The sequence below is a fragment of the Leuresthes tenuis genome, unplaced genomic scaffold (genome assembly GCF_036924035.1).
Source record: "Leuresthes tenuis unplaced genomic scaffold, fLeuTen1.0.hap1 SCAF_24, whole genome shotgun sequence".
NCBI classification, from domain to species: Eukaryota; Metazoa; Chordata; class Actinopteri; order Atheriniformes; family Atherinopsidae; genus Leuresthes; species Leuresthes tenuis.
In genome coordinates, this window is record NW_027325378.1 from 9,993,001 (window position 1) to 10,019,922 (window position 26,922).

The following is a 26,922-nucleotide window of genomic DNA, read 5'->3' on the forward strand; positions in this document are numbered from 1 at the left end:
GAAGAATTTTAATGGTGGATTTCACAGAAAATTTCTCTGACATTTCCACGTTTCCATTCACAGTTTATCACGAGAACAATCTTTCAAGGACTGATCATATGCAGGAAAGTGTTTTGTTTTTAAATCTTTATCAAAGACTGTGGGGGAAATCATTACTTAATCCACTTAAAAAGAATGATCCTTAAAAAAAACAGCATTTTAGAAAGGTAACGGTGACTTTTCACCTTGTGGATGATGTCATTTAGGGTTGATTTAAGAGAGAGCAAAACATGTTAATCTGCATAATAATTTCCAATGCTTTCAACTTCTTTTACTCTCGCAGTCCCCTGCCACTCCTCTCCCTCTTTGTCTCTTATGAAAGAAGGATCCACCAAATAGCTTGACCTTCACTTCCCTTAAAAACTGTATAGTATTAGTGCAGTAACAATCATGTTCATATCAAGCAAAACTGCTCCTGTAGTTCCCCTTTTTACCTGAACCCTTTTGTACACTCACAAAACATGCTGTAAAAATGAGAAAAGCCCACTCGTAAGAGATTAATTTAAGTTCTGAATGCTCACTGTACATCCTCAGGGCCCACCCACAATAAATACAGCAACACGTGAACCACTTCAACATATCTTGGACAAAGCTAAACGTTAAAGTGAGGTCTCTGCAGGCTTTTGAATGGCTGATAAAAGCAGGTAGGAGATATGCTTTGTACTGCGGCCGATAGACAGGAGAAGATATGGCGCAGCAGTGGAGCCGTTGGGTCTCTGACGCTTTGCAAAAATAAACTAATGCCATGTATAACTGATGGCACCTCTGCCGAAAAAAGAAAATAAAAAGCATGTACATGCGTGTGAAGTGTTTAAAAAAAGGCACCAAGTCCATTGAACCGAGGGAAGAATCGAGGAGCTCGTTTCTTTTTGGACTCTGCTTCCTTTAGCCACAGTTTCTTCCTCTTGGAGTCCATGTGTCCTTTGAAATTAAAAAACAAAAGACCAAAGTCATGAGTAATGTAAAATACATCACTGTCAAATTAAGGTTCATAAGCTGTGATTCAAAATGTTCATAATATCAATAAAACACTCGCTTGTATTTGTAGAACATGTATAAGCTGCCTTGCTCAGTTTTATGAATAGAAATATCTGATATGGAGCACCTCTAAAGCTCAGTAATTATGCAGTACGATTACCAAACCAAACCAACTCTTTGCTGTCCTATGGAGGGTTATGTGCTTTACAGTTGTGCTAATCAGTGTTTTCCCCCCATCTTTTGTCTAATGTAATGTCCAGTCAAGTAAATGTTTTACTCTTTTCTACTAAGTCATTAACAAAATATAGAATGTCATCAGTAGAATTAAATGTGAACGTAACTTGTTCAAGTAAAACCTGGCATCCTACCAACTGTTTAAGTTACACGATCGGTTAACTTGTGAACAGCTCTGGTTCTTAGTTTTTTGGATGAAGATGACCTTTTTGCTTTCATTTGCAAAATCTGAGCCTTGTAAATAATCAAAAATGGTACAAAAAACAGATATCAGCTGCTGAACCTGAGAATCTCTTTTAATGTATGCTATTTTGACATCGATACCAGCAACACTTTTCAGGGGAAGCATATTTACCATTGTGTTGCCTCACAGTTTTGTAACTGGACTCTTTTAATATGCCACCATGCTGTAGTAATATGTGCTGAATGTGGTTGTGAATTATTTTTGCTGAAATAAGAGAGGCTTCCATTTGGATGGTAGCATGTCATCCTCAAAAGCTTGTTGAGGGTTAGTGGAGCCTTCACATATGTCCAAGTTATCCAAACCTTGTGCACTAATGCAACCCCATACCATTGCAGATGCTGCCTTTTGAACTGTATGCTGATTAAAAAAGATGGTCCCTCACCTCTTTAGCCTTGAGACCATCACGTCTGATATTCTGTCTGTAGTACTTCACAGTTAAATGTACAATTCAAAAGATTTGAAATCAGAAAGAAAGAGCGAAAGATGTACAGAGAGAGCAGGGGAGCGACATACAGCAGGGGAAAAACACATCTGCTATTCACATTGTACGTGTTGACTGGAGACAGAAAGGTCAGTTACATGGCTGGACTTGAGCAGGGGTGTACATTTGTGATGTCACACACAATCCCGTTGCGCCTGTGTTGTTCGTGGGTTATGTGGCAGTTTTGAGATTTCAGATTTTAAAGATGAGTCGAATAACTCCTCTGTTAAGGAATTTCATAGACATTCAGAATTTCAATTAAAGGCATTTGGTAACACTGTGTCTTTCTTTTGTGGGGAGTTAAAAATGCACAAGGTTATCCATTTTTAAAAAGTGTTAATTATACTGCAAAAAAAGTTCTGGTGCAGCCCTTTTCCAGGAGATCAATGCGACACCAAAGGGAAATATAGGCAATTTGGCCACCAAAATATGTCTTTATTGGTCATTTGAAGCTTTGCTACAAGTGTTTGTGGATGATTAATTACCCATTACCAAAGATACTAGAATATGTTTGTTAACTTTATCCTTTTAACTTGGTGCTGCTTTTGCTCTCATTTCAACTCTGAGTTCCATAAAGACGTTCTTGTTAAAAACTCTCTGAGGAGCCATATTAGAGTAGTTTGTGTCATTATCTCAGAGAGACATAGAGAATCAGGGCCTTTGTTTGCATCTCAGCAGGAACTATGCACACTGAAATTAAAGGTTCCCGCCTGAACTAACGAAGCCACCATTATAATACATTCAGCAACTGTGTGTTGCAGATAATTGCTCAGCTTTTGTGTCTGACTTCCTGACCCCGTGAAGGAAAACAGGGGGTGGACTCTGACCTCTGGTCGTAGCCACATCGTAGAACAGAGCTGCCTAATGAACATCTCCGTCCTCTGTGTTTACATCTGCCAATCAAACATGCCACTGTCTTTATGGTGCTTTGTGTGGCCATCAGACACAAAAGCAGACAATTAGCTGCACTCATTAAGACTCTTTAAAGTAAAGCTCTGTGTGCTGGTAATTAATCAACTCTGCAGTGGTGGGTGGGCGGACCTCTAGTTTGTCCCAGACTCTGTTGGCCGTGCTCCTCCTCTTCCTCTGTGGGGTTTTGGGCGGAGTTCCTCAGGTAGCGCTGGTGCAAGCCGAGGCCAGGAAGTGTGTTCTGTCTGCAGCGACGAAACTCCTCCTCAAAGGGGTCTTGGGCTGCAATGTCTGCGGGTGTGAGCAGAGAAAAGTGGGAATGAATCACATCTAAGCTTTTCGCTGTCTGGATGAATTGCCTGAGGTGCTCAACATTTTTTTTTTTTCTCCCCATGAACCCTTTGTGAATTTCACCCTTCTGACGTGAGATATGTGTGGCAAAAAAAAAGAAAACATATTGCCTTCTGATGCCCTTGGCAGTTGAATACAATCAAACAGGAGAAAATAGATACACACATCTATTACAGCAAGTTGAGTACGAGTCCAAAAGGTATATTGATGTAACCAACAAGAAACAACAAAAATGATATGGAAGAAATCCCTCAGGATACACAGCCTGCCCCCCTCCCCCAAACCCCCCTTGCTTTTCAAACGCCAGCCATATATTTCATTCATATTTCATCTGCCTGACTTTATTGTGATTAGTCATGTAAATAAAATGAAATTTGGTTATTCTTCTCTCTAGGTAATTTACATTTATATTGAATTAGTGGCAGGCAGGGAATAGGGTGGTGGTGTTGGGGGGGGTTATTATGCTGGGAGATTACAGGCAGATCTCATCGCCATTGTGTTGTGTAATTAAGGCAGCAGAGAGGAGAAGAAAGGAGGCCAGATGCTCGCTGTGTTGAAACTGGTCCCATTTAGAGGAGGATCTGCAAGAGCATTTCAAAAATCCCCTAAACAATGTGTGATAGTCTGGACTTAAACACAACACAATTCATCAGAGACATTTACTGATGTCAGTGCAAATCATACCTATGTGAGCGTTTCAGCATTTACATCACACTTAAATCAATGATTGAATCCCTTGTTTTCTCTTTGATTTATAAGAGTTAGATGTACAGCTCTGGTCCAAATGATTAGCTACCTGAATTATTGATCACTAACTATATTGATAGTGTGTTTAAAAAAATATTTATTATCAAAACAAAATTTTAAAAAACAAATGAGACTTAAATCCGCTTGAATTTTATAGTTAATGTGCCCTGAATTAACCAATGAATGACAGTTTTACTGCATTAAAAAGAGGTTGACTGATTCCGGTTTCTTTCTCACAGTAGTGAGACATAAAAGTTGCAAAAGATTTTGAAATCCCGGTTTATACACTTAGTAATGTCAATTAAGTTTTGCAGACTTAAGTTGTTAAGAGGCTTCCACAAAATGGTGCTAAGCAAAAACTGTGGTAAAAACACAATCCAGCATCTATGAAAAGTTGCTGAAGCCATCTGAACTAGTCTGTTGAAAGAAAGGCATATAAATTGTTAGCTTTGACGTTAGCGCTAATGTTATGTCCTCATTTGTAAGTTGCTTTGGATAAAAGCATCTGCCAAATGCATAAACACATAAAGGCAGGACTAATGTTAAATAAAATGTTTACAGATATGTCACACTCTTTATGGGATAAAGTAGAGCTCTTTGGGATTGTAGAGCATTGTATTCTTAGGCAACAAATGAAGCCCTTGAGGAAAAGAAAACCCAGCAAATAGTAAAATATGGTGGCGGTTCTGTCATGCTGCAGGGCTGCTTTGCTCCCTTTGATACAAAAGGTATTGAATCTATTAAAATAAATGATGCAATCAGAGGATAAACAGTGCATTTTAGAGCAAAATGTGTGGCCAAGTGTCAGAAAACTATGTCTAAGGTGAAAGTCTTGTAACAGAACAACAACCTGAAATACACATCCAATAGTAGTATGGGACACATCACCTGAGGCTCTAAATCATGTATCTTCAAGAAGGTTAATTTGCAGGTTCATTCCCAATTTGAGGCTTGTATCATCCTCCCAAACATCATGTGATCAATGACAAATTATTTCTTGCTCCCAAAACAGAAACAGCATTGATTCATCTTGTAATTTACCTAAACTGCTGATTTTTGCCCATTTCATTTAAAGTAATGTGTTATTAAAGTGCATAAGTTTCATAGCATTGGAAAATGTTCAGGAAGATGGGTGCATATGTATAAAAGTGAGGGAAAAGGTATATATAACAAGCTGAAATAAAGTCGGAAGGATATGTTAGCGTGGATATATTTAAGTCTATCATTCAGTGTAAAAGGGATTGTAGCCCTATGTGTGGGTTGTTTGACAGATGATGAGATGGAGCAAGATGCAATAACAAGATATCTGGCAGTGTGAGGATGTCTTTAACTGCTTTTAACTAATACAGTAAGATGTTATATGTGATCTTTTATTTAATTTGTAGCTTTGAACAAACAAAATGGCAAAGAGAAAATAGGGATGGCAACACAAATACTAAAACAAGTTTGAGGTCATGACAAATTGTTTAGATGTTATATAACAACTAGGATTGTAAAGCTTCACTGTTCCAAGAGGCTTCATCTGACCATCTCAATTCAGCAGCACATAAGAATGGCTGAAAAGTAAAAGGTTTACTTTTTTAAAAGGTCAACAGTCCTGACTCGAATCCAAATGATAACCTTTGAAAAGAACTGAAAGCTGCCATTGTAAAAAGCTTTCCTAACACTCAGCAGTGTAAGACAGACAGCATATACCAGCAGATGAGAGCAAGAAGCTTCTGGATGGTGACAAGAAACATTTAGAGATTGACAGCGACGAAGGCTCTGCAACTACACAGTGAAGTGAGCCAAAACTGTGTAGGTCAGGTCAGAATTTATATTTTCTATTTCACTATAGGAAGGACGTTTTGTTGTTGTTCGGAGACTTTGGACAAAATATCTTGATTTTATACATATTAGTTGATTTGCATTTTATTTTTGGAAAAAAACACATCTAAATTCTGTGCTTGAAATTCAGTAACCATCTCTATATACTTCAGAGGGATTTGTGGAAGTGGAGCTCAAGGGTTTTGCGACAATCAAAGACAATTCCCTAATCTCAGGCTCAGGCCTTACCCAAGACAAAGACATAGCTGGATTTCAATTCTCTTTGAATAGGATTCTTATTACTGCAGGTCATCCACTTTGACCCAGGTCCAATTTCTTTGTCACAAATGCTTTTCCATTGGGTAAAGGCTGAAACTGGCAGAGTAGTAATACAGAATGTGGTTATTTTCTTGTTGTCTCGCTAAAATACCTCAACTCTATGGTGATTTATGCGGTTGTTGCCAGAGACTTGAATTTCTTTATTTTCAGAGTTTACAAACCAGCTTGTTAAACTGAAACTACATTTAAAAATACAATGTTGACCCTGCAAGGAGACACCAGCTCTCAGTGGGCCACCGGACAACAAGACAATTGGTGGCTTTCCTCTCTAGGCTGCAACTAAAAGAAAAAAAGAAAAGTAATCCAAACCTGCATTCGTTTTGTGATCCTATCAGGTGAAGTTAGATGGCTGGATTAAGTCAAAAAGCTTGTGACTTCAAGGTTGAGTGCTTTATTCCAGCCTCCTTTACCCCCAAGGATCAATATTTGCATCTATTAAGAGTCCGGTTACCTTGGTGATAAGACTCCTTCTGCTATCAAGTTGCATAATCCATGAACAGTTAATTCATTTAAACAAAGATGATATCAACGAGCAGTCATGATAATGAGATTTTTTTAATGCTTATAAAAGTGCGTCTATTATTTTATGAATTAAGGACCTAATTTCAAAAGCACAGAGAGCACAGTTGAGCTCCTAAATGCTTTCATTTGCAGCTATTGTCTTGAGAGCGCCTGTCATTTGTCTCCAGGCTAAACAATGCAGCGCGGTTGTGTTGACGCACACTGTCTAGACTGAAATACAGGCAACAGCGCGCACCTCAACACAAAGAGACATAAAATCTATTTGTGACGGACAAATGTAGCAGGCTGGAGCTTCAGTTAACCACTGAGGATGCCTGAAATAAATCATTGCTTAGAAGGAGGCTAACCCCACATGACAACTACAACCAGATTATTTTCAACAGTCCATCTTCCCCGGGTTCAAGATGTCTGGTGTCTTGCTTATGTGACTTTACTGCTGAACACAGGCAGATAGTCCTTGTTCAGACACAGCCAAAGAGAAACTGGCAGCTTATCTTTCCCATCATTCATAAAGTGGCCTGAGGCTCAGGGCCCGGTCGTGGTTTCGTGCTAAGCTGTCAAGCACGCAGGGTTTTCCAGAGTGGTGGTGGTGGGGGGTGTTAAAACTGGACGTTTCTTTTAGCCAGCAGGAAGCCATCGATCATAACCTGAGGAAACTGACAATAAATCACTCCACTGTGTCATATTGGAACAGATGGTCAGAGGGGAAGAAGCCAAAGTTTATTTCAAAGATCAACTTCCTCCCTGGCTGAAGGATGTGACAAATTTACCAAATAATTGACAAAAACATTTAGTCACATTTAAAAATGCACATTTATTGAGTAGTTACTTTTCAGTCGTCCGGTTTTTTTTTTTTTTTTTTTTAAATGTCTACATGGCCATATCACTCAATTTAATCCAATAATTGCCCCAGATTCTGCGATTGTTCTCCCAGAAATGATCTTTTATCCCATTTGTGTTATGCTTTTGTATACAACAGTGTCATCTAGTGGCCACATGAAAGTCCACCCTCACACTCTAAAGTTTGGAGAAAAGAAGAAATTCTTCTTTTGTTAGTCAGGGATATCTAATAATGTTGATTTTTCTAAATTTACTGTATTCTTTCTATACCTTTCACACATTTTTGGTGGTAATAGGCATAAAATAATGATTCAAATGACGTAATCTGTGAAGTAACCTATTCCTGAATAGCTGGGCTGCTTTAAACTGCAAAATTAAACAGTGAATATGCAGAGAGGGTTCTTCATTTTAAGGGTCTGAATATGTACAAAAGCTATATAAAAAAATCCATAACTTGGTTAATCTGAACACCAAACATGGTTACATGTACTTTTTAAAAAGATTTACTGTGAACTTTACCTCCTGATAAGATCGTCTCCAACGTCCAATGTGAATGAACGCTGAAGATGCTGCCCACGGCAACAGACTTCTCTTCAAATTAATCCAGTTTTTGTGTTTTCCAACGTTTCTGAGTCATTTAGTGATAGTTTTTAGTACAATTCGGCATAGCTTTATACATAAATTGGTGCAAATTTCGAACAAGGGCTCAAGTAATAGTTACTGAAAACATTGCAGAATTACAGTCCTAATATTTGTACTGATCTACAGCCATATAGTGACGTATATGTCAAACATAGGCTATATAAGGTTTTTCAGACCAAATCAAACTAACGTCAATGACCCCAGTGTCCAGAAGAGGGCGCTATAGCACTATAACTACACTCCTACACCTTATTACCATTCTTTTGTGTGACCGTCATTTTGTATAAAATTGTATTGTGATTGAATTCAATTAAACTGAAATACGAAAGAGAAAAAAGACACTGACATCCATCTCACTTTTCACATTCAAACACAAACACACACTGAAGGAAGAGACCATATTCAGGCTTTGTAAGTAAGACAGGCGCAGAGCTGAAGTGTCACCTAGCAACAGGACTGCGCAAGCGCATTAGTTGCCTCAAGAGGAACTCGTTTGAAAATTTGAAAGACAAACGAGCTAAACACAAGGGGCGGGCGGCCTTCAAACCGCCGAACATGTCCACTTCAAACACTTATATTTATAGCTGTCACACTTAGTAAAAAAAAAAAAAAAAACAGGGTCAGTGATGGTGAAGCCTCAATGTTTTAGCTTGACTCACTAATGGCCTCACCCTGCTCTTTCTAATCAGTTCCACTCTCCTGAAGCGTCTCACACAAACATGCACTGGGGCTTGTGTAAATAAACTAGCCTTGAGCACATTCCTCTAGAAACCCTTATTTTTCTCCTCTGGGTCAGCTGTAATCACAGCCTCAACCCAACTTAACCCAGAATTGGCACCGCGTTGGGTGCAACATGCAAAAAAAAAAACCCAGATTTAAGAAATGTCTCCAAATATAATCATGTGTTATCTGTGCTTAAACATACAATGACATGTTAAACGGACTGAACCGTGCAGTGTAAGCACTTATATAACAAAGTCTGCCCATGGGAGTGGTGATGAGAGAGAAAGTACAGGTAAGGGCAGAAGGATCCTCAAAATGGGCGTGGATTCATTTTTACCTGGTTTGTAAAGGTCACACATACCAACCACAGAGAGAGAGAGAGAGAGAGAGAGAAAAAAAAAAAAAAAAAGACCTCGGGGGTTTGAAAGAAGGTATGAAGACAGGCGTGTCTTTACTGTGAACCAAGAGTTCTCTCATCTTGAAAAATTAATAATGACAAAGATTACTTCTTGTGAGAGAGAACACACACACACACTCTTCTGGTATACTGTGCTGTAAGGCAGTGGACCAAGCCCTAATGTGAGTCACTGAGACATTAGTGTGTTAAGATACTGCACACGATGCACTGTATGATGGAGAGTGAGTGTACAAAAAGAACCAGCCGGTGTGGTTTCCATTTATTGCAGTTGTGGAAAGCAGATTTTTTAATTGTGATCAGGCACAAACAGACAGCACACACATGTCCATGAGCAGTGAGATGATTCAAAGGCACTCAAGCAAAAAAGAAACACACAGACACCAGGTGACTGCAGTGGTATTTTCCGTGAACTTCCACAAACTAGACTTTATTGATCAAATCTGAGCTCTTTGAAAGAACAAAAAAAAGCGTGTGTCCATCAACACAGTAAAGTTTTGTGGATCAGATTCACAGTCTGAGCTGCTGGCATAGTTAAAGTGAAACCATACCACGGCCTCCTTCGAACAGCAATCATGCACAAACAAATCAAACACACTGTGGCTTTTTTTCTTTTCCCAAACAAACAAATGTAAAAGAAAAAATTCAAAGTGTTATAATTAATTTATTAATAATCTATGCCATTCTTATTACACTCGCATGAACAATAGCCAACAGGTTAGCAGGGTGAAATTCATGTTAAACACATTAGGGTGAGGTTGGTTAAGCTTCTCATTCACTTGTTAAACTGGTCAAATGAAAAGAGCAAAAATGACATGCGTTAAGTCAAATGTACAGCATCTCGTTTCCTGCAACAACACGACAAGACAATATACACCCCAAATTGAAAAAAAATGTACAGCACTTTGTGCACATATTGCAGAAAAGTACAATTTAATCATTGTAGAAAACAAAAAACTAACCCCAGCAAGCTGGTCCCCTCCAAATAAAGAGAATAAATACAAATATACAAATACTGAGAAAATGTCTCTCGCCTCCCTGGCTGTTAAGCTAAAATGAGAAAAATGTTCTTTGGGAATGAGATGCAGGAGGACAGAGAGAGGAGAGACCGACTGCAGGAGTTTTTCCAGATGAGAAAAACTGTGTGTTGGTCAAATATTGTGGCGACATAATTACTTGTTATCCAGTCTTAGTAGCTGCTCCTTACCATTAACTGTTAGAGATTTTAACTGACCATCCTCCACCACCTCTACCCGCTCCTGGCCATTCTCCACAATCCTGTTCACGTGCAGACACAGACAAAAGGCTCTTTAGAAACCGGGGGAGAAACAGCGATTAGAAACGTTTTTTAAAGCAGATTCATGAACATTCAGGTACCGTTTCGTGGTAATTTTTCTGCCGTTTACGATCTTAGTGGAGGTGGACACCGATTTGAAGTTACCCATCCCTCCTCCTCCTCCTCCTCCGCCGCCGCCACCACCAAACGAAGAAGAAGAGAAGGAGGTGAACCCTCCTCCACCCATGTCTCCAAATGAGTTAAAACCTAAAGAGCAAACATTTGGGGAAAATTCATTCATCAATTAAAAAATCTTGCTTAAAAAGGGTGGAAAAAAGGGAATTCTTCCCAATTTCCACCAAACATCTGGGATGTACATTTCAAGAAAGAAAAAAAGAAGAAAACACTTTTCAAAATCACAGGGGAATTATTCAACTTTTTTTTCTACTTACGACACATCCTCATCAAAGCACCTGTACATTTTGCAATTATGGTCTTAAGCGATGGAATGCTATGATCATTATCGATACTAAATGTATCATAAATACTCTACAGGATGCTTTACAAAAATAACAGTGAATAGCCTCTGTAAACTTGCGACATGCTAGCTTTACCGGGAACAGTTTGTACTGGATGTCATTTGCATGACAGGTCCACACAGAAAGCGTTTGATGGCGCAGATCTTTTGCATCTTTATCTTGTCGATGCACCATTAGCATGTAAGCTTAAACCGGTCGTTTTCAGAGTCCGTCCCCCCCCCCAACATCACCACCGACTGCAGGTTAAATAAGAGTCGCTCCACAACAATACGACAGTCGCATAAACCATTTAATTCCTTATAGATCAATGATGATTCAATCTCAAAATTCATTGTTGGGAGGTGCCCACCTGAATCAAACCCTGAGAAGCCGGGCCCAAAGGCTGGAAAGCTACCGAAACCAAAAAGGGAACCACCCATCCTGCTCCTGCTTGCACCTCTCTGACGGCTGCGACCGCTGCCGAAGAAATCATCGAACGGGTCATCAGCTGTGAAGAAATCAAAGTCGTGTGTGAATGACAAACGCACTTATGCAAGACCATGACGCGTGATCAATGCATCAAATATGTATAAGAGGAGAAATCTGAAATGTTGGTCTTCGCTCCTTGTAATAGGAAATATCCATCTATCTAGTGCTTTAGCTTCTGAATGATTCATGGTCCTCATCTGTTGTTGGGCTTCTTTATTTAGCTTTTTTATTTTCAGAAAACATTTGCAGCTTCTAAAAACTAAAGTGCCTGATTAGGAAAAAGCAGTGAAGAATGACACAGCACTTGTTCATTTTTGGAACACTCTTATCCGTAAAAACTGACAAGAGTGCCACGCACCAGTTCTCATCCTAAAGCCCCGTGGACCTGCTACTAATTGTGTTCAGCCAATCTGGGTCAGTCCAGCAGGACAAGGCTGGATACTGGCACCATTCACTGAAAGGAGACTCCTCCTTCAACCTTGAATGTACCGAGGCTGCAGCAAGAAAGCTTTGAACAGAAAGCTTAAAATAAAAGTCTCCCCTGAACAGAGTTGTTATTGTGTTACTGTCCATTTGCTAAGAAGACAACCTTAAAGGACAGGGAGATGAGCTCGAACAGAGCTGTACAAGAAGCTGGTGAGGAATGTTGTTTAAACTCTTGGACTGTGGTTCAATTCTTGAGTTGTGAGGCATTATTAAAGGGGGTCACTCATGCAGATGTGGTCAGACAAATCTTTCACAGACCGGTCAAGTCTTCAGATTTAAGAACAAAGACTATTTTTTATATTTATTTATAATTCTAAAGACAATTCCAGTGATTCCATCATGTAGAAAAACTGGTGAAACTGCTACAAATTGAGTTAAAGAAGCTGATGGATTTTAGTCAAATTTCTGTTTTATGTCCAACATTGGACGAGTTCAGAGAAGAGTCAGCTGACATCTCCTTTTTCTTCACGTTCATTTGAAAATAAGAGTGCTGTTGTTGGCAGACGGCTGGGACGTTGCCGCTGTGTGTATTTGTCTCAACAGCATGTTGGGCCAACTTTGCCCCCTCCCCTCGCCCTGCTGGACACTCTGATGTGACTGAGTGACAGATCCACAGGACCAGCTGCTGCTGCTCACTGAGACAAGCTGCTTAACAGCCATGGCTGGAAGCTGGATGGGACTTTAAAGCATATCTGGACCGATGTCTCTGGCTGCCATCTTAAGGAGGATTGAGAAAACCAAAATGGATCTTGAAGGGAATACGCCTAAACGCTGAAATGAACTCGATATACCCAGCTGTATGCCAATAAGTCAAGCATAATAAAGATTATCTTGAGTGAAAATAGAATTTGATCTGTACTCTTCAGCATGGTGCTGTGGACAGCTTTATGATTAGCATGTTTTTTTATGGTCACTGTTTATTGAGGAGTGTAAACAGCAACAGCTGTGTTCCGCCAGCTTATCTTATAGCAACACATGACAATAGCACGTCAGCGCGGTGAAGGAAATTTACAAAAGCAATCAACAGTTGAGAGCTTGAATCACAACACATATTACATGTGCTGTGACCCACAGTGCACACTTGGCGTTATTATATCTGTTTTTGTTTTAATATGGAAGCTATTTTTGAAAGCATTCCAGTTGAGTGATGTAGACGCTTAAATCCATCCTGTGCCTGCGTCCAAACTCCTTATTTAGAGCTACGTGAGGTGAACTGCACATGCCTCCCAATCAGCCTCTCACTGAACCCAGACGCCCCGGAACAATCACCAACAGCCTATCACTGTATAATACTTACTACAATTACTAACAATTAACTGTTTAGTGCCAAAAGACACTGACCAACACTGCATTACCCTACTTACCCCCACCAACACAGTACAGAACAAAGTAAGCAGATGAGAATCTCTAAATGTTTACAGCAACTCTTTTAAAATCAATCTGAATTATTTAGCCACAACTGTCAACAATGAGGAGCAACGACAAAGGTAATTCAGAGTTTATGTATGTATGAAAAAATACAGATTTAAATGAATCAATCACCACAGAAACCCCTCAGCTCCCCTAGTAAATGGAGCTCGCTTTGTTCTCCATTTGTAATTATTTGTATCTATTCAATTTTTCCTCATCTTTGGTTTTTACTTGATCTTTTCATACATCAGTCTTGCACCGTAGCTGAAGGATCTTTTGCTTTTCTGTAATTAGACAATTGCGTTTACATTTATGCAAAGGATTATGTAAACACAGCTAAAGGTTTAGAGCCCATTAAATGGAATCTGGGCACATAATGAAGCTGAAGTCGACACCCTGCAGAGACATTCAGTGTTTTCCAGTGTGTGACATTTAGTGGCAGACGACCTCTCGAGCTGAACAGTGCGGAGTGTATTGCAGATGCACATCACGGCGTAGTGAGGGATTAACACTGGGTTTTTTTTGCCTGGGTCGAACGCCCCATCCACCATATTTTCACACCACAGGACCTGCTGGCTAATGAGCAAATTAATTAGGAAGTGGAAAACTCTCTGCATACAAACATAAACCTGCTGCTTTTTCTCTCTCTCCGTTGAGATTTTCCAGGCCACCGGTGTATATTTTTGACCAGATAAAATTTACAGGTTAATAATAGCTACTGCATACCCCCGTCCACTCGTGTGACTCCCCCTCTGTTTCATGCATCTATAAAGACTCCATTAGTGGCTGTGAGGGAACGGACAGGACGTACCAAAAAAATCTGCAAATGGATCTCTGCCTCCGAAGAATTCCCTGAAAACGTCCTCAGGATTTCGGAATGTGAAGCTGCTGCCGCCAAAGTGATCATAGTGGCCTCCTGTGAAACATTCAAGAAAAATAAAGCTTTCTTTAATCAAGAGACCTCATGGCAAACACAGCCATCATTGCAAGTCAAAATAAAACCATTCAAACACAAAAAAATGGAAGCACTTTCCACTTGAATTAAACATGGTTAAAAATCAAATGTTATTTTTCATCCTTATCATAATGTGTCATTTCCATGTTAATATCTGCTAATATCAGCTTAAATCTTATCAGTGACATCCATGACACAAACATATATTCTGCCATTTGGAAAATCCTCTCCGTACCTCCCCCTCCTCCTCCTCCTGAGAGGCCTTCTTTGCCGTACCGGTCGTAAATATTCCTCTTGTTTTCTGGGACAGACGGAAAAGAATTTGAGATAAGATTAACTGGCAAAACAAAACAGGGTCATAACTTTCCTCGCACTTGGGTTATAAAACGAAATTCAGATTATAAAAGTTCTCAGAGTGTGAAACTGCATTTGGTCTCACATTTTCTTTTAATTATCACAGAACTAAAAGCAAACGACCAAAAGGTCGATTACATAAACCTTCAGATCAAATTTTTGTCTGATGAAAAAGCAAAACATCTCATCATGACTGCCATATCAAGCAAAAACTCAATCCAACCTGGTTTTTTCTTAAGTAAGGCTCACTTTAAGAAAACAGACAAAACCATTGGATAATTGTGTCATTCAAAGCAAACTCGATTCTGAACTTCATTTTCCACTTTGAAAAAGCTTTATCTTTATCATCTGCGATGCCGTGACAACTTCAGCCAGGACAAAGTTATACTTTAACTAAAATTCATAGCACCAAATTACAAGAAATGTCTTCTCAAGGCACTTAAACAATATAGTCCAATTCAAGCCAACTGGAGTTCAAAAGTCGTCTCGCCACATGAGACAAAGTGAAATTAAAACCAAAACAAAGTGTGAAAACACAAGTTCCAGTTAAATAAGCCTGAAACTAAAGAACGTAAACACCTACAACATCTGCACCTTGTGACTCAGTGAGTGGTAGAAAAAGACAGCCGATTAGGCGTCACAGGCTTCCTCTGTTTTCTCTAACCCTCGTTTTTGAATTCCTGACGGTCCATCGTATCTATGCTATTAGTTTCAGCCACTCGAGTAACTAGAAGTACTGCTTTGAGAGTCTATGCCTCCTCCATGTAGTCCAACCAAATGTGTGTGAGAACTGTTTATTCCGAGGAAGATGGTGGAAGGAGGACAAATCAGCTCCATCAAACTGGAACGTTAACAAACAGAACTTTTAATCACACACTTATTTAATGTGTGTCTGACACCTTGACGCTGTGGACGACGTCAGAAAACAATCGAGGCCTTCTGCGGCCTCCAACTGTGGGAGTTCATCCTACGTGTGGAGTATAGAATAGCTGAATTCTCTGCACAGACGTTGTTTGAGTTACTTGAATGGCGAGTTTGTCAGATGATGCTGTGGTTACAAAAATCAGGATTTTATCAGAGCAGAGCGGCAGCCTGGAAATGCTTTAGTGACCTCGAGTTGACAGGAAGTCTTAATGGACTGTGAATGAATGCTTTACTGGGAATCCGGCTGTGTTATTATACACTTTGCTGTTTTTATACAGAGATGCCCTAAGATGGACCTGTGGAGCATGTACTGAGAGCCTCGGCTCATTTGCGCCTAGTTGAGCGTGTACATGCAGAAGTGGTTTGATCCCCAGCTGTATTACCGGGCGTCTGATTTTGGTCGGACTAACATGTCGGCGTAAAAAAGATGTTCTCATTAAGCCGCTGTTGTTCCCCTTTGGGTCATTCATACAGACAAAACAGAGGAGACTTAGTGTTGCAACTCTGAGCGTTATAACTTTTAAAAATGCTGTACCATTGTTTGACAGTTTCATCGAATGATGCATGTCTTTACGTCACATGACCCAAAGTGAAATCTTACCATCTGAGAGCACCTCATAGGCCTCGGACAGCTCTTTGAACTTTTTCTCTGCCTCCTCCTTGTTGTCTGGGTTCTTGTCTGGATGCCATTTTAATGCCAGTTTTCTGTAACTAAAACAAATACTTTATAGTTACAGCACACACACACAGCAAAAATAGACAAAAGCTTACAAACAACTGAGAACTTATACAGAGGTTAGAGGACGAAAACGCGTCCATACGTAAAACTTATTACATATACGTCTTTTTTTAGGGTGACAGCCATGACATCACCAAACACATGCACACTGCTGCAATTCTATACGCGCCGTCCTTCTCCACACCCAGGCAGAAATAACAAAGACTGCCTGAACTGCATTGACAAGCAGCGCAGCCCTCGCACAGCGGCTTACGCTGCATCAGCTGTTTGTTTCTGCCCGGCAGCAGACATAGAAGCTGTGGACAAGACAAGGGACTGAAAATCAGCAAGAAAGAAAGGCTTCACACAATCCAGGGATTCACTCCCTTACGGACCAACAAACGGTCTTTGTAGTTGACACCAATGTTACAGTCTGACATTATCTTGCCACCTAAAGCCTGGCCATAGGTCAGACGGCCAGAATGAGATGAACAATGATGTGTGGCTGATAACCGACCAACATACCGGTCTTTGTAGTCAGAGGCCTGTTAGTTCTCGTTAGATGTGAGAGCAGACTATCTGAGCAATCTATGTTCATGCTGAACATCACTGAGGTTAGTATTATCACTTGACCTCCTGGCTGTAATTTAATGTCCTTTAAATCTAATCAACAAACAAGACAAAGAGTCTCTACATGATCCAGCAGTTTTGAGAGGCTCCATCCTCTGCTAAATCCTGACATTATTAAGCAGGCATTCACTCATAAGCCAACAAGAAAATTACATAAACTTTGCCTGATGAAAAGTTCAGGGATCACCGAAGGTGTCAAATTTTCCAGAGCGCGAGATTCGGGTTTATTCTAAATTTAACGGTAAACCAGTGAGAACGAGCTGGGGTCACAGGGTTGCGGTGACTTTACGGTCAGGTACAGCAGACTCAGAGCTTTCATGGTTGGATTAATCTAATCAGCAACAATCAGTGCTGCTCTGTGGTTTCTGATGCCTGGTGTTTTTACTTCATTTGTGATGCACTGCTTCACCCAAAATAACTTTTAATGTCCGCTTGAACACCTAAATTTTCTAACGGGCTAATTTCTGTCCTTGAGTCATCACTTTCCTTATCAAAACAAAGCCCGTTCATGAGAAACCAGTGAGGAGGAAAAGTTAATAGCTAGAGCCCCCTCTCCCTCGTTCACTAGGTGACTGCGAGTAATAGTGGGTGAGTGAAGGGGGAAGGCATTTGACAGCAGAAAGGTTACAGGAAGAGGAGTGGAAACTTTCTGCACTGCATTCTCCCTCTCCTTGTGTCAGTTTATACAGCTCTGGGGGGATATTATTAACTTATTACACCCCACGAGTGGCCGGCGTTTAACAGTAATGCCAGGAGAAAATGGAGCATAAAACACTCAAGGGCACTTACGCTTTTTTGATGTCCTCTTGCGTTGCATTTTTCTGGACTCCTAATATCTGGTAATACTCCCCCATGGCTCTGTAGGTGTGTGTTTGCGTGCAGGCGCCGTTTTAAGCGAGGGTCCTCTGCGTGGCCTCTGTGGAAATAGGAACGTTTTGTTAGAACATGTTAGACTGACGACGCGAAGCCCAACAAACTGCAACTGTGCACAGCCACGTGTGACCACCATGATACCATGATTTAAAATGGGGAGGAAGGGGGTATTGGCAGTGAAAAAGGCTGGAAATACCCAACACTGTAGCACTCTACTGAAATAGCAATGCTGGAAAGAAGACAGTTAAGCTAAGACAAGCCCAGAAAAATCATACAATAACTCAGTGATCATCCTTCAGCCTGAGGCTATCAGAAGATATGAAACATGTAGTCCCTTTTTTACTTTTGAAGACAGCAACAAGGCCATGAATTCTTTTTTTCTTTCAAGCATGACGTAAGGACGAAGTTACGAAACCTCTTAGAAAAAAAATAAACAAGACACAACAAGTCTGACACAAAAGTTCAAGAAGACACTTCAGCTGTTTAAATTTTCACCACATTTGCATTTCTGAAGGGCAGAAAAGAAAAAAAAAGTACAAATCTCAGCTTGCACCAAGATGGGAAGATATACATCTGCTCACGTCTAAACAAATGTATTTCTGACTATAAAAAGCATGCCTTAGCTCGGCAGGTTGCTGTTTATATACCTACTGGATGATAACAAATCAGGGTAACGAACATAAGTAACTTAATCATGCTGCTCTATCAGATTCTGAGAGGTTTACAGCAAATGAACTCAAGAGTATCAATGGGCCTGACCATTAAATGTACACCTGATTCCATCCTTACAGGATTCTCAATCGGGTGGAACAATAAAACCATTAAAAACAGTAAAACATTTGACATTTAACTCCCACAAATGAGAGGCTTGCCCTTCATCTGCCTTTGTCAGCATTCAAGAAGGAAACAGTGGGGTGTAACCTTTAAACAAAACGTTTCTTAAGCTGCAGTGTTTCTGAACATGATCAATACTTAAAAACACCTACACCCGAACTTGCCAATTGTGGTCTCTCAAAGTGTACAGAAAATCAAACAAATGGCACACTGGAGAACAGATTTTGGAGTCTCAACTTGCAGTTGGGGGATTAAGTGATGTACAAGTCACAGGCTGCTGTCTCTGACCGAAGAATCAATAATACACCACGTTTTAAATAGAAGTACTTTATTCGTCCCAAACTGGGAAATAAACCATGCAGATAAATTAATAAAAACAAAAGAAAGTGTTAAAAAAAAAAAAAGGACTTTCACATCAGGTTAGAAGTCAGAGAATAACAGAAATATTAGGCATTAAAAAGAGGAACAGATGCAGGTCCTTAACCCAAACTAAAGCTCCACAATTGACCAGTTTAGGCTCTGGGGATGTAATTTCTCTAAAAACCTTCCAGTTCGTCAGGTCAGGTCAGGCCGCAGTCCAGTCTTGATTTCACATTACAAAAATGTCCCACGATCTTTATCTCACTTTAATGGAGTCTTAGCAGAGAATGGGAGGAAGAATCAACATGTGCTTCGAGATAAACCAAAACCTATTCCTGGTTTTCAGCAGCCTCCTAAAAGACCAACACAAAAACCACAAAACAAAGTATATGCTGAAGCCTGAGACAACTGATAAATTTAAAAAAACAAAAAAACTTTCAGGATTTCCTTCCACACTTTATAACCTTAATAACCAAAAGCAAATAAACAAGCATTTGGTTTCTCCAGACAGGAAATCAAATGAGACAAAAATGCAAAGCAAACCCAAAGCCAATCCTAAGCTGTTGAGGATTTTCTCTTAGTTATTATATTGAATAAGATAAACAAACCAGGGAGCAAAACACAAGTCTACTGTGTCCTATTTGTTTGCTATTTATAACTTGTGGCCTTTGCGGTTAGATTGTGTTTGTGTTATGTGGGGGGTTGTGGGTGTTTGGCACATGGCAGTGCCAGTGAGTGTCTCTTGGTTGGAACATGGTACAGACACTTGACTCAGCTTTCAGATGCTCGTGCCCGGTGGTAATTTCAGTTCTCCCCTCTGACACTTTAATATTAAGCCCCCCTTTGTCCAAACAACTATCATGTCCACCTTTTTACTCACATCCTCATCCATAGGCTACAGTCTGAATAATGGGATATGGACCAGAAAGTGATTGATTTGATCAAAAGCTCAAATCAAAATCTCTTGGAAATGCTGCTTCTTTTTCCTCCCAAACTTCAGCCATTACTGACCCACTCAAACATCTCTGGGTCCCTGCAGCAGTTGGGATTTAATGGACAAAAGCCACTGCTAGAAATCTAGCTCATGGTTCTGCACTTTGCAGTGTATTTGTACACTTGCATGCAGATTTACGCCTTGCGGTAGCATTACACAGTCAAACCATATGGGATGGATTCCTGCTACACTCAGTGTGAACTGTTCGTCAGAGTGGAGCGAGCAAATATGGGTCAGCCAATCCCATCAAGCATCAGTGAACAGGATTTTTTTTGTTCCAACTGTTAAATTGTGACGTAAACAATCAGAGGTGAGCAGAGCTGCTTAGAGTAAAAACAGGAGCTCAGAGTACCTTTCAGTGCACTACCCTGACGCCCATTTTGATTACTGATACCAAAAAGAAAACCTTTGATACGCGAGTGGTTTACAATGTGCTTCTCTACATTTACCACCTGAGCTTGGATCTGAAGTTCATACATAGACACCAGCTCGCTCACATCTAATGAATGCAAGTGCACTCACAGCTATACAAATTGCACCTTATTCTGCACTTTATGACGAGGTGAAGACCTGAGAGGTGAGCTGCTCCTCCTCTGTTTACAGGAGCCGGCTGAGGGGACGTAGATGTTTGCCGAGGATTTAAATCTCTTTGACAAGTTTACCAAGAGCAACTTCACTGGTTCGGGGAGCCGCAGAGAGGTACAAAAGGCCACACTGAGAAGTCGGCAGCATGGGCTGATCTAAGTGCTCGTGTTTTTCATGTAGCAGCGGCAGAATGCGAGCAGACACTTCCAGGCAAGTCGAGCAGCAGGAGATGGCAACATCTGTTTGAGATTTTTTCTGTTTATTTTTCCAGCTGCACCACACTGGTGCGCCAAATGACTTCTCTCTTCAAGGGGTACTATTATGTAACAGCTGTTGAGTGAGATTAAAAGTCCAGAAACGAAGCCAGAAATACAAAGAGGTTAGACTATTTAATGGAAGATCAACGTTATTTGGACCGCCATGTGAATTATTTCTAGGGTACTCTAAATTTTCTACGACACCATTAACATGGTCAGATCTTAGTCATAGTGTCCGACTAAGCCAGAAAAACTTTTGGGTAAATTCCACAAGAGTGCATCAATACCAATATTAGTCCCAACTCCCCACTCTAAATAAAATAAGAATTCAAAACTTGTTACATACGTTCTTACGATCTCATAAGACAGAAAAATGTAGTCCAAAGACTTCTCTGACATTTAAACTATTATAGTCTTTGCCCTGATGCCGTACTCACCAATTGTGTTGATGCTGCAAACGGCAGAGAGCTTTTCAAGGGCGTCTACAAATGATCCAGCCCAGAAACCAGAATAAGATGTTGGTATTTTATATCCCTGCACACCACAGATAAGTAAAACTTAACTTAGTGTTTTTCAGTGCCAAGTCTGACTCATCATATTTCAACAGGAAAGTGCAGGGATGCTGTGGAAGGTCTATTCCAAAACCAATGAGATTGTCTGGAGTTAGAGAACAAAACGGCCGTGCATTAGATAAAAAAAAAACAAAACTTAAAACTGCTGTGTCTTTCAAGAAACTAAGAGGCAGAAAAACAACCAGCCTCACCCTACACTTCAGCTTGAGTCACCACATCGTCTCTGCATAAGCAGTCGATCGAGGTAAGAACTCGTTTTAACGATTTACTGCTTCTCAAAAGCTCCCAAGTTAAATATTCGTTATTCAGTTTGTTCTTACAACATGAAATGCTCACCAAAAATGAATCATGATTATATAAGATACAAAATTATATCTCTTTTGTTTTATTCACTGTAACATTGCATTGTAATAAGGCAGCTAGAGGAGCTCTGTCAGTGAGAACATGTAAACACCACTACACATATGACATTAACAAGACAAGAGCACAGGACAAAACAAGCTCGGAGCAGCCAGGACCTAACACAAACCACAGCTGACAGTACAGAGAAGCAGGTGAAAGCTAAACGCAGCACAATAACACGTCTGTTCCCTCCCTGAAATCATTCAAAGCGACAAGAGAAGGATTTGTGCTTGAAATCCTGCAAAGTGCACACGTGACGAGAAGCTCATTTAAGTGAATATTTGTCTTCAGATTTGATCAAATGTACCAAGCTGCTCATTTAAACAGGACCCCAACACGCTCAGTTGAAGTTCATTTCATGGAAAGTGGTGAAAGAGGTTTAAATTCACAACAAAAAGGCTCTGTAATCAACCCAAAGAATGTGAGGATACGTCAGCGCTACTTTGGAAAAGAAAAAGATTAGTTAATTAAATCCATTTAAGACCATTGTTGTCTTGTTAGATTTTAAAAACAGTTATTTCTACTAGGAGACAGAAGACGGACATTACTGCTGACTGAAAGCTCTGCATATCAACAAGTGGGTATTGTGCCAAAAACTGATGTCTTGCAAAACATGAGCCAAAAAAACAACAAAAAAACCCACATTTCTGGCCAAGTAATGCTTCAAATACATACAGCAATGTTTTAAATGTATGGATATTAGAACAGGACAGAAAATTCACAAAAGTGCTCATACTGTCGTTGCGCTGATAAGATAACAAGATAGATTCACGTCAAACTGCAGTCCACTGAATCCCCAACATGAAATCTCTATTCCAACCATGAACTGTATAAATGATGGATAAAACAACGTACTGTTGAAAGAGAATTTAATTCAAATGTGCCTTGAAGTGCTATAGTATCAATGGCAGCTGGGCACCAACTCCAAAGCAGCCCTGGCTCCAATGAATTCCCTTTCAAAAAGTGTCAGTGTGTCTCATGAAATACTTAGTAGATGTTACAACCCTGTGGTAAAAGCCAACAAGATATCCTTACTTTAAGTTGACCTGTGTGTTGAGCTACTTATCCATATCCGTTCATCTTTTCATCATCTCCAGCTGCAGAGATCTGATTTATCTATTCAAAAAATTATTCAGATAACTACTTCAATCATTATATTAAAAAAAAAAAAGCCCAAACATTGTTCAATGTAAGACTGAAAGAGGTCATTATCCTTATTACTGCTACATTATACATGATAATAATGATCTTTTTTGATATATCGATGTTTTTCTTCAGTCAGAGTAACTCTAGTTGAGTAAAGACACACAATCGCATGACATTTTTCACTTGATAAAATACTTCAGATGAGATACTACAGGGCTACTCCGATCTGTGGCCAAATTAACTGAACAGACGCCGTCTTCAAGTTACTTCAATGGTGATTCTGTCGGGTGAGCCTGTGGTTTTATAATTAATCATTTTATTATTAGAGCAGAGCGGCAGTCTGGAAATGTTTTAAGCAACCACAAGTGGACACATAGTCTTGAGGGGCTGATTTTCAATCACAATGCATTAAACTGTAACAGATGAATGTGATCGAGAGCATCTTAATTGGGAATTTGGCTGTATTAATATACATTTACAGTTAATGGTTTGTACAGAAAGATGTAAGGTCCATTCTAGGTCTAGGCAGAAGTGTGCATATACTGGAGTAATTAGACTCTCTCCCGCATTATCTGGATGTGTTAATCTCATTTTCAGAGACTCAATCTCAGTTTTAGTTGGACTAACAAAGTAACTTATTTATTTTTGGTCGTGTAAAAGTTCCGGGTGAATGAAAAATGAGCAAACCTCTCAGTAAAATCAGTACAGAAGTGGAGATGTCTTGTTCAGGGTGGGGAAAATATAATATTTTTTTTATTAAAATAAAGTATTTTCAGAAAATAGTCTTTATAGATAGCTTGTGGGCTTTAATATATATGTTTAATTGGAAAGCAGTCTTTTCTATAAGAATAAATTGCAAATATCACCATGAAACTTCCCAAGTTCATTTAGGTAATCAATTTCTATATTAGAAAGTTACTAAATCTTAGTAGAAATGCATTCCTTAACCAACAATAAACTGGTAAGCATAAATGCTCAATAGATAAAACTCTTGAGTAGGTTTGCAAAACGTTCTGCTAATATGAAAAAAATGAGAAAAATTAAAAAGAAAATGCCCAAATAGGAAAACCGTATTTGTCGTTTGCGCACTCCATCTCGTAACTGTTGGAATTGCTCTGTTTGTGCGTTTTGCTTAACTAAGTCAAACATTGTACTGATGTTTTTGAGATGATAGATGAGTGAAAAATTGCTAGTTCTATTCTTTGCTTTTGTTACCAACGGCAACCGTTGGCGGAAAAGTACTGAATTTAAGGTAATTGCCGCCCAGGACTTTCTAGAAGCTAGAATCAACCAATCAAACACCTGAGGTGTTGCGATTACTTACCAACCAATCACATTAAGAGAAACTTCCAGAAAGTCTTAAAGCTGAATGCGCATTTTAAGAGCCTATATATCTTGGAGCGTAACTTTATCGGTAAAACCGTTCATGTTGCATAACAGGATAAAAAAGACCACCAAAAATAGTGTTGACGTAACCTACGTATTTTACGGTATACCTTAACAGGCTAACGTTTGCGTTACATTTTACAGCAATATTAAACAAAACACAGGCTTGGCGTCCTCACAACTGACATCAACGAAACAAGACCAGACCGTTTAAAAGGCTACCTCATTTTAAAGCTAACAGTAGCTAAATTTCTTCTTTTTTTTTATTTGAGACAAAGGCCACCCACAGCGAGTAGCTTTATTAGCTTAAGATTAGCAGGTAGCCCTGCAAAAAAATGTCTCTCAGACGCATATTAACCAAATATAGAGAAATTGAGTTTACATATCCTACAGAATACAGACAATAGCAGGGGACATGTCAGCGTAGCATCCCCGCGTAAACTCGACTCTCTGCAGCAAGAGACGCTTTCATCGCTCTTACCTCTAACTGACACCGTGTTCACCTTAACGGCGGTTAAATGTATTCGAAACTAAGAAGTGCTTACCGGTCTGAAAGAAATGTCCGCTCCGATGGCCTCCCTGTTGTTGCTGTTTTCCCTCTCTCTGCCTCCGTACGGAAACCGTGGCAGCAGCTGGTGGTGTCTGGTTCCTGAAGGTGGTGTGGTTACTGATAGCAGGCCTTGCCCACCGCTGATGCATTCAGGTGCTGTCGGAAATCAGTATAAACCGGATGGTCCTTTGTATTAATTTCAGATTTGTCTCGGATTTACTAAAGACTGGATATTGGATTAAATTAGAAAATGTGGGACGTTACTTACATTTTTTCTATTACGCACTAAAACACACACTGCTACAAATGCAACTACAACATCAATAAAAAATATATAAACAGCATTTCAATTTTTTTTTTGTCCTTGTCGTGTGTTCAAGTTCATTGCTGCCCCAAATTTCCTGGCGTGCTTTGATAATTGTGAAATGATTATAGCTGGATGTAAAAAAAAAAACAAAAAAAAAAAAAACAAAGAAATATACACAATCTGGGTTTGTTTGGTTTTAAACACGAGACCATTCTTTGAAAACAGGCATTTGTGTTTGATTAACTGAGGGATTAGAACGCCTATTGTTGCATATTGAATGCTTTCCGTTTTCTTCATTCAACAAATCTCCGCCTTTGTTTTCTTTCACTTTTTATTATTATTTTTTTTATTTCACAAGCCTTTTTTCACGTTCTAAATAAATGTAATATTACATTGTCTGATCATGGAGGGTCTAGTCAACATTAAGGGAGATATAAAAAAAGTAATTGTTAAATTATTCAGAAACGGCGAGAGTTTTTGCAACCAATGACATTGTTTTTTATTTGCTTGATTTTTTACGGAGAACATTGAACGCACCGCCATATCCACATCAGCACTGAGTCGCTGATTTCACTTACCTGCCTTCACATCCATGGTGACACCACAGACCCAGCAGTGTGGTTAGAGGACCTCCCTGTGCTTCGGACATACAGCACAGATGAAGTATTCTGCGATATAAACGATCTTCATAAATAAAGGAATTTGTTTAACAAGAGGAACCGTTGTCACAGAACATGAAGGTACATCGGCAGTCAAATTACTCTGTGCGCCACCTGTCGAGTACTGTCAGAGTAGTAATCAAGACTAAACAGATTATTTGATTTTGAAAACTCAGATTAATTACATTAAACAAGGCCCTAGCGTAAGCACATACTGGCTCATTTGCTTTGTCCCCTCCATGTTACTAGTGATCTGATTGTCTAAGCTATCAGGAAAGTTTTATCATGGTCCTTTCTATTCTGAAATAATTCCAGTTACTATTTTAAAACAATGGACAAACACTTTTCACAGTTCCCAACTAACAAATCCATTCCCATGGGAGAAATGACAAACAGTGGGCTGAACTTATCTTAACCCAAAGAGACAGCATCAAGTGTTGCGCATTACAGTTGTGAGACGAACTGAGCCAGAAATCAGACTCTCATTGATTTTAAAGGGAAAATGGAGGTCATTTTTGCTGTTAGATCCGGACAGAGCTCTTGCCAGCTTAAAAGGACCTCATGAAAATGACAGATATCCATGAATTATACTGGACATTATGGTCAGTCAGGATCTAATCAGACTCATTGAGCAAGAGAAATCACAGCAACGGATCCCACACACGGGTCAATATATATCATACAGTGAATGGTCATCTCTGAATGTATCATCATTTAGTTTTACGTGTCTATGTGATTGGTATGGCAGCCAAATCCATTTAACAAGAACGAGACAAAGGTAACTCATGACTATAACTTTAACACTGATCAAATGTGGCGTGAACTGAAGCTAACAAGCAATTTTTCAAACCCAAGACATAAGGTTGGCCTCCTCACTGTTCATGTTTTAACAGGCAGAAAGCATGCAAAGGGCAGCAAAGTCACGCACTGTTCTGATGCGCTGCTACACCACATGAAGGCAACTATG

General features: G+C 39.7%; 1 protein-coding gene across 2 annotated transcripts; it reads right to left on the reverse strand.

Moving 5' to 3' along the window:
- dnajb6b (DnaJ heat shock protein family (Hsp40) member B6b) lies at positions 1-25,123 on the reverse strand. Of its 2 annotated transcripts, XM_072378108.1 has the most exons (10): positions 24,985-25,123; positions 17,820-17,946; positions 16,284-16,393; positions 14,640-14,705; positions 14,261-14,365; positions 11,435-11,572; positions 10,648-10,813; positions 10,478-10,548; positions 3,018-3,176; positions 1-960 (listed from the first exon to the last, which is right to left on the reverse strand). In XM_072378108.1, exons 2-10 carry the CDS (start codon positions 17,882-17,884, stop codon positions 851-853), a joined length of 990 nt encoding a protein of 329 aa, XP_072234209.1. In that variant the 5' UTR covers positions 17,885-17,946; positions 24,985-25,123; the 3' UTR covers positions 1-850. The 2 variants fall into 2 exon arrangements, with proteins under 2 accessions (XP_072234209.1, XP_072234210.1); XM_072378109.1 differs by lacking the exons at positions 1-960; positions 3,018-3,176 and having other exon boundaries at positions 9,659-10,548; positions 24,985-25,122.
- Between the last annotated feature and the right edge of the window lie 1,799 nt (positions 25,124-26,922).

What these genes read in the sequence shown, in the direction of transcription:
- dnajb6b (XM_072378108.1), bottom strand. Translation starts at nt 17,884, where the DNA reads ATGGGGGAGTATTACCAGATATTAGGAGTCCAGAAAAATGCAACGCAA. An exon ending in CAAGAGGACATCAAAAAAGC is followed by an intron (nt 16,394 to 17,819) that starts GTAAGTGCCCTT and finishes TATTTGTTTTAG; the next exon opens with TTACAGAAAACTGGCATTAA. An exon ending in CTTCTCAGGGTTTGATTCAG is followed by an intron (nt 10,814 to 11,434) that starts GTGGGCACCTCC and finishes TTTGCTCTTTAG; the next exon opens with GTTTTAACTCATTTGGAGAC.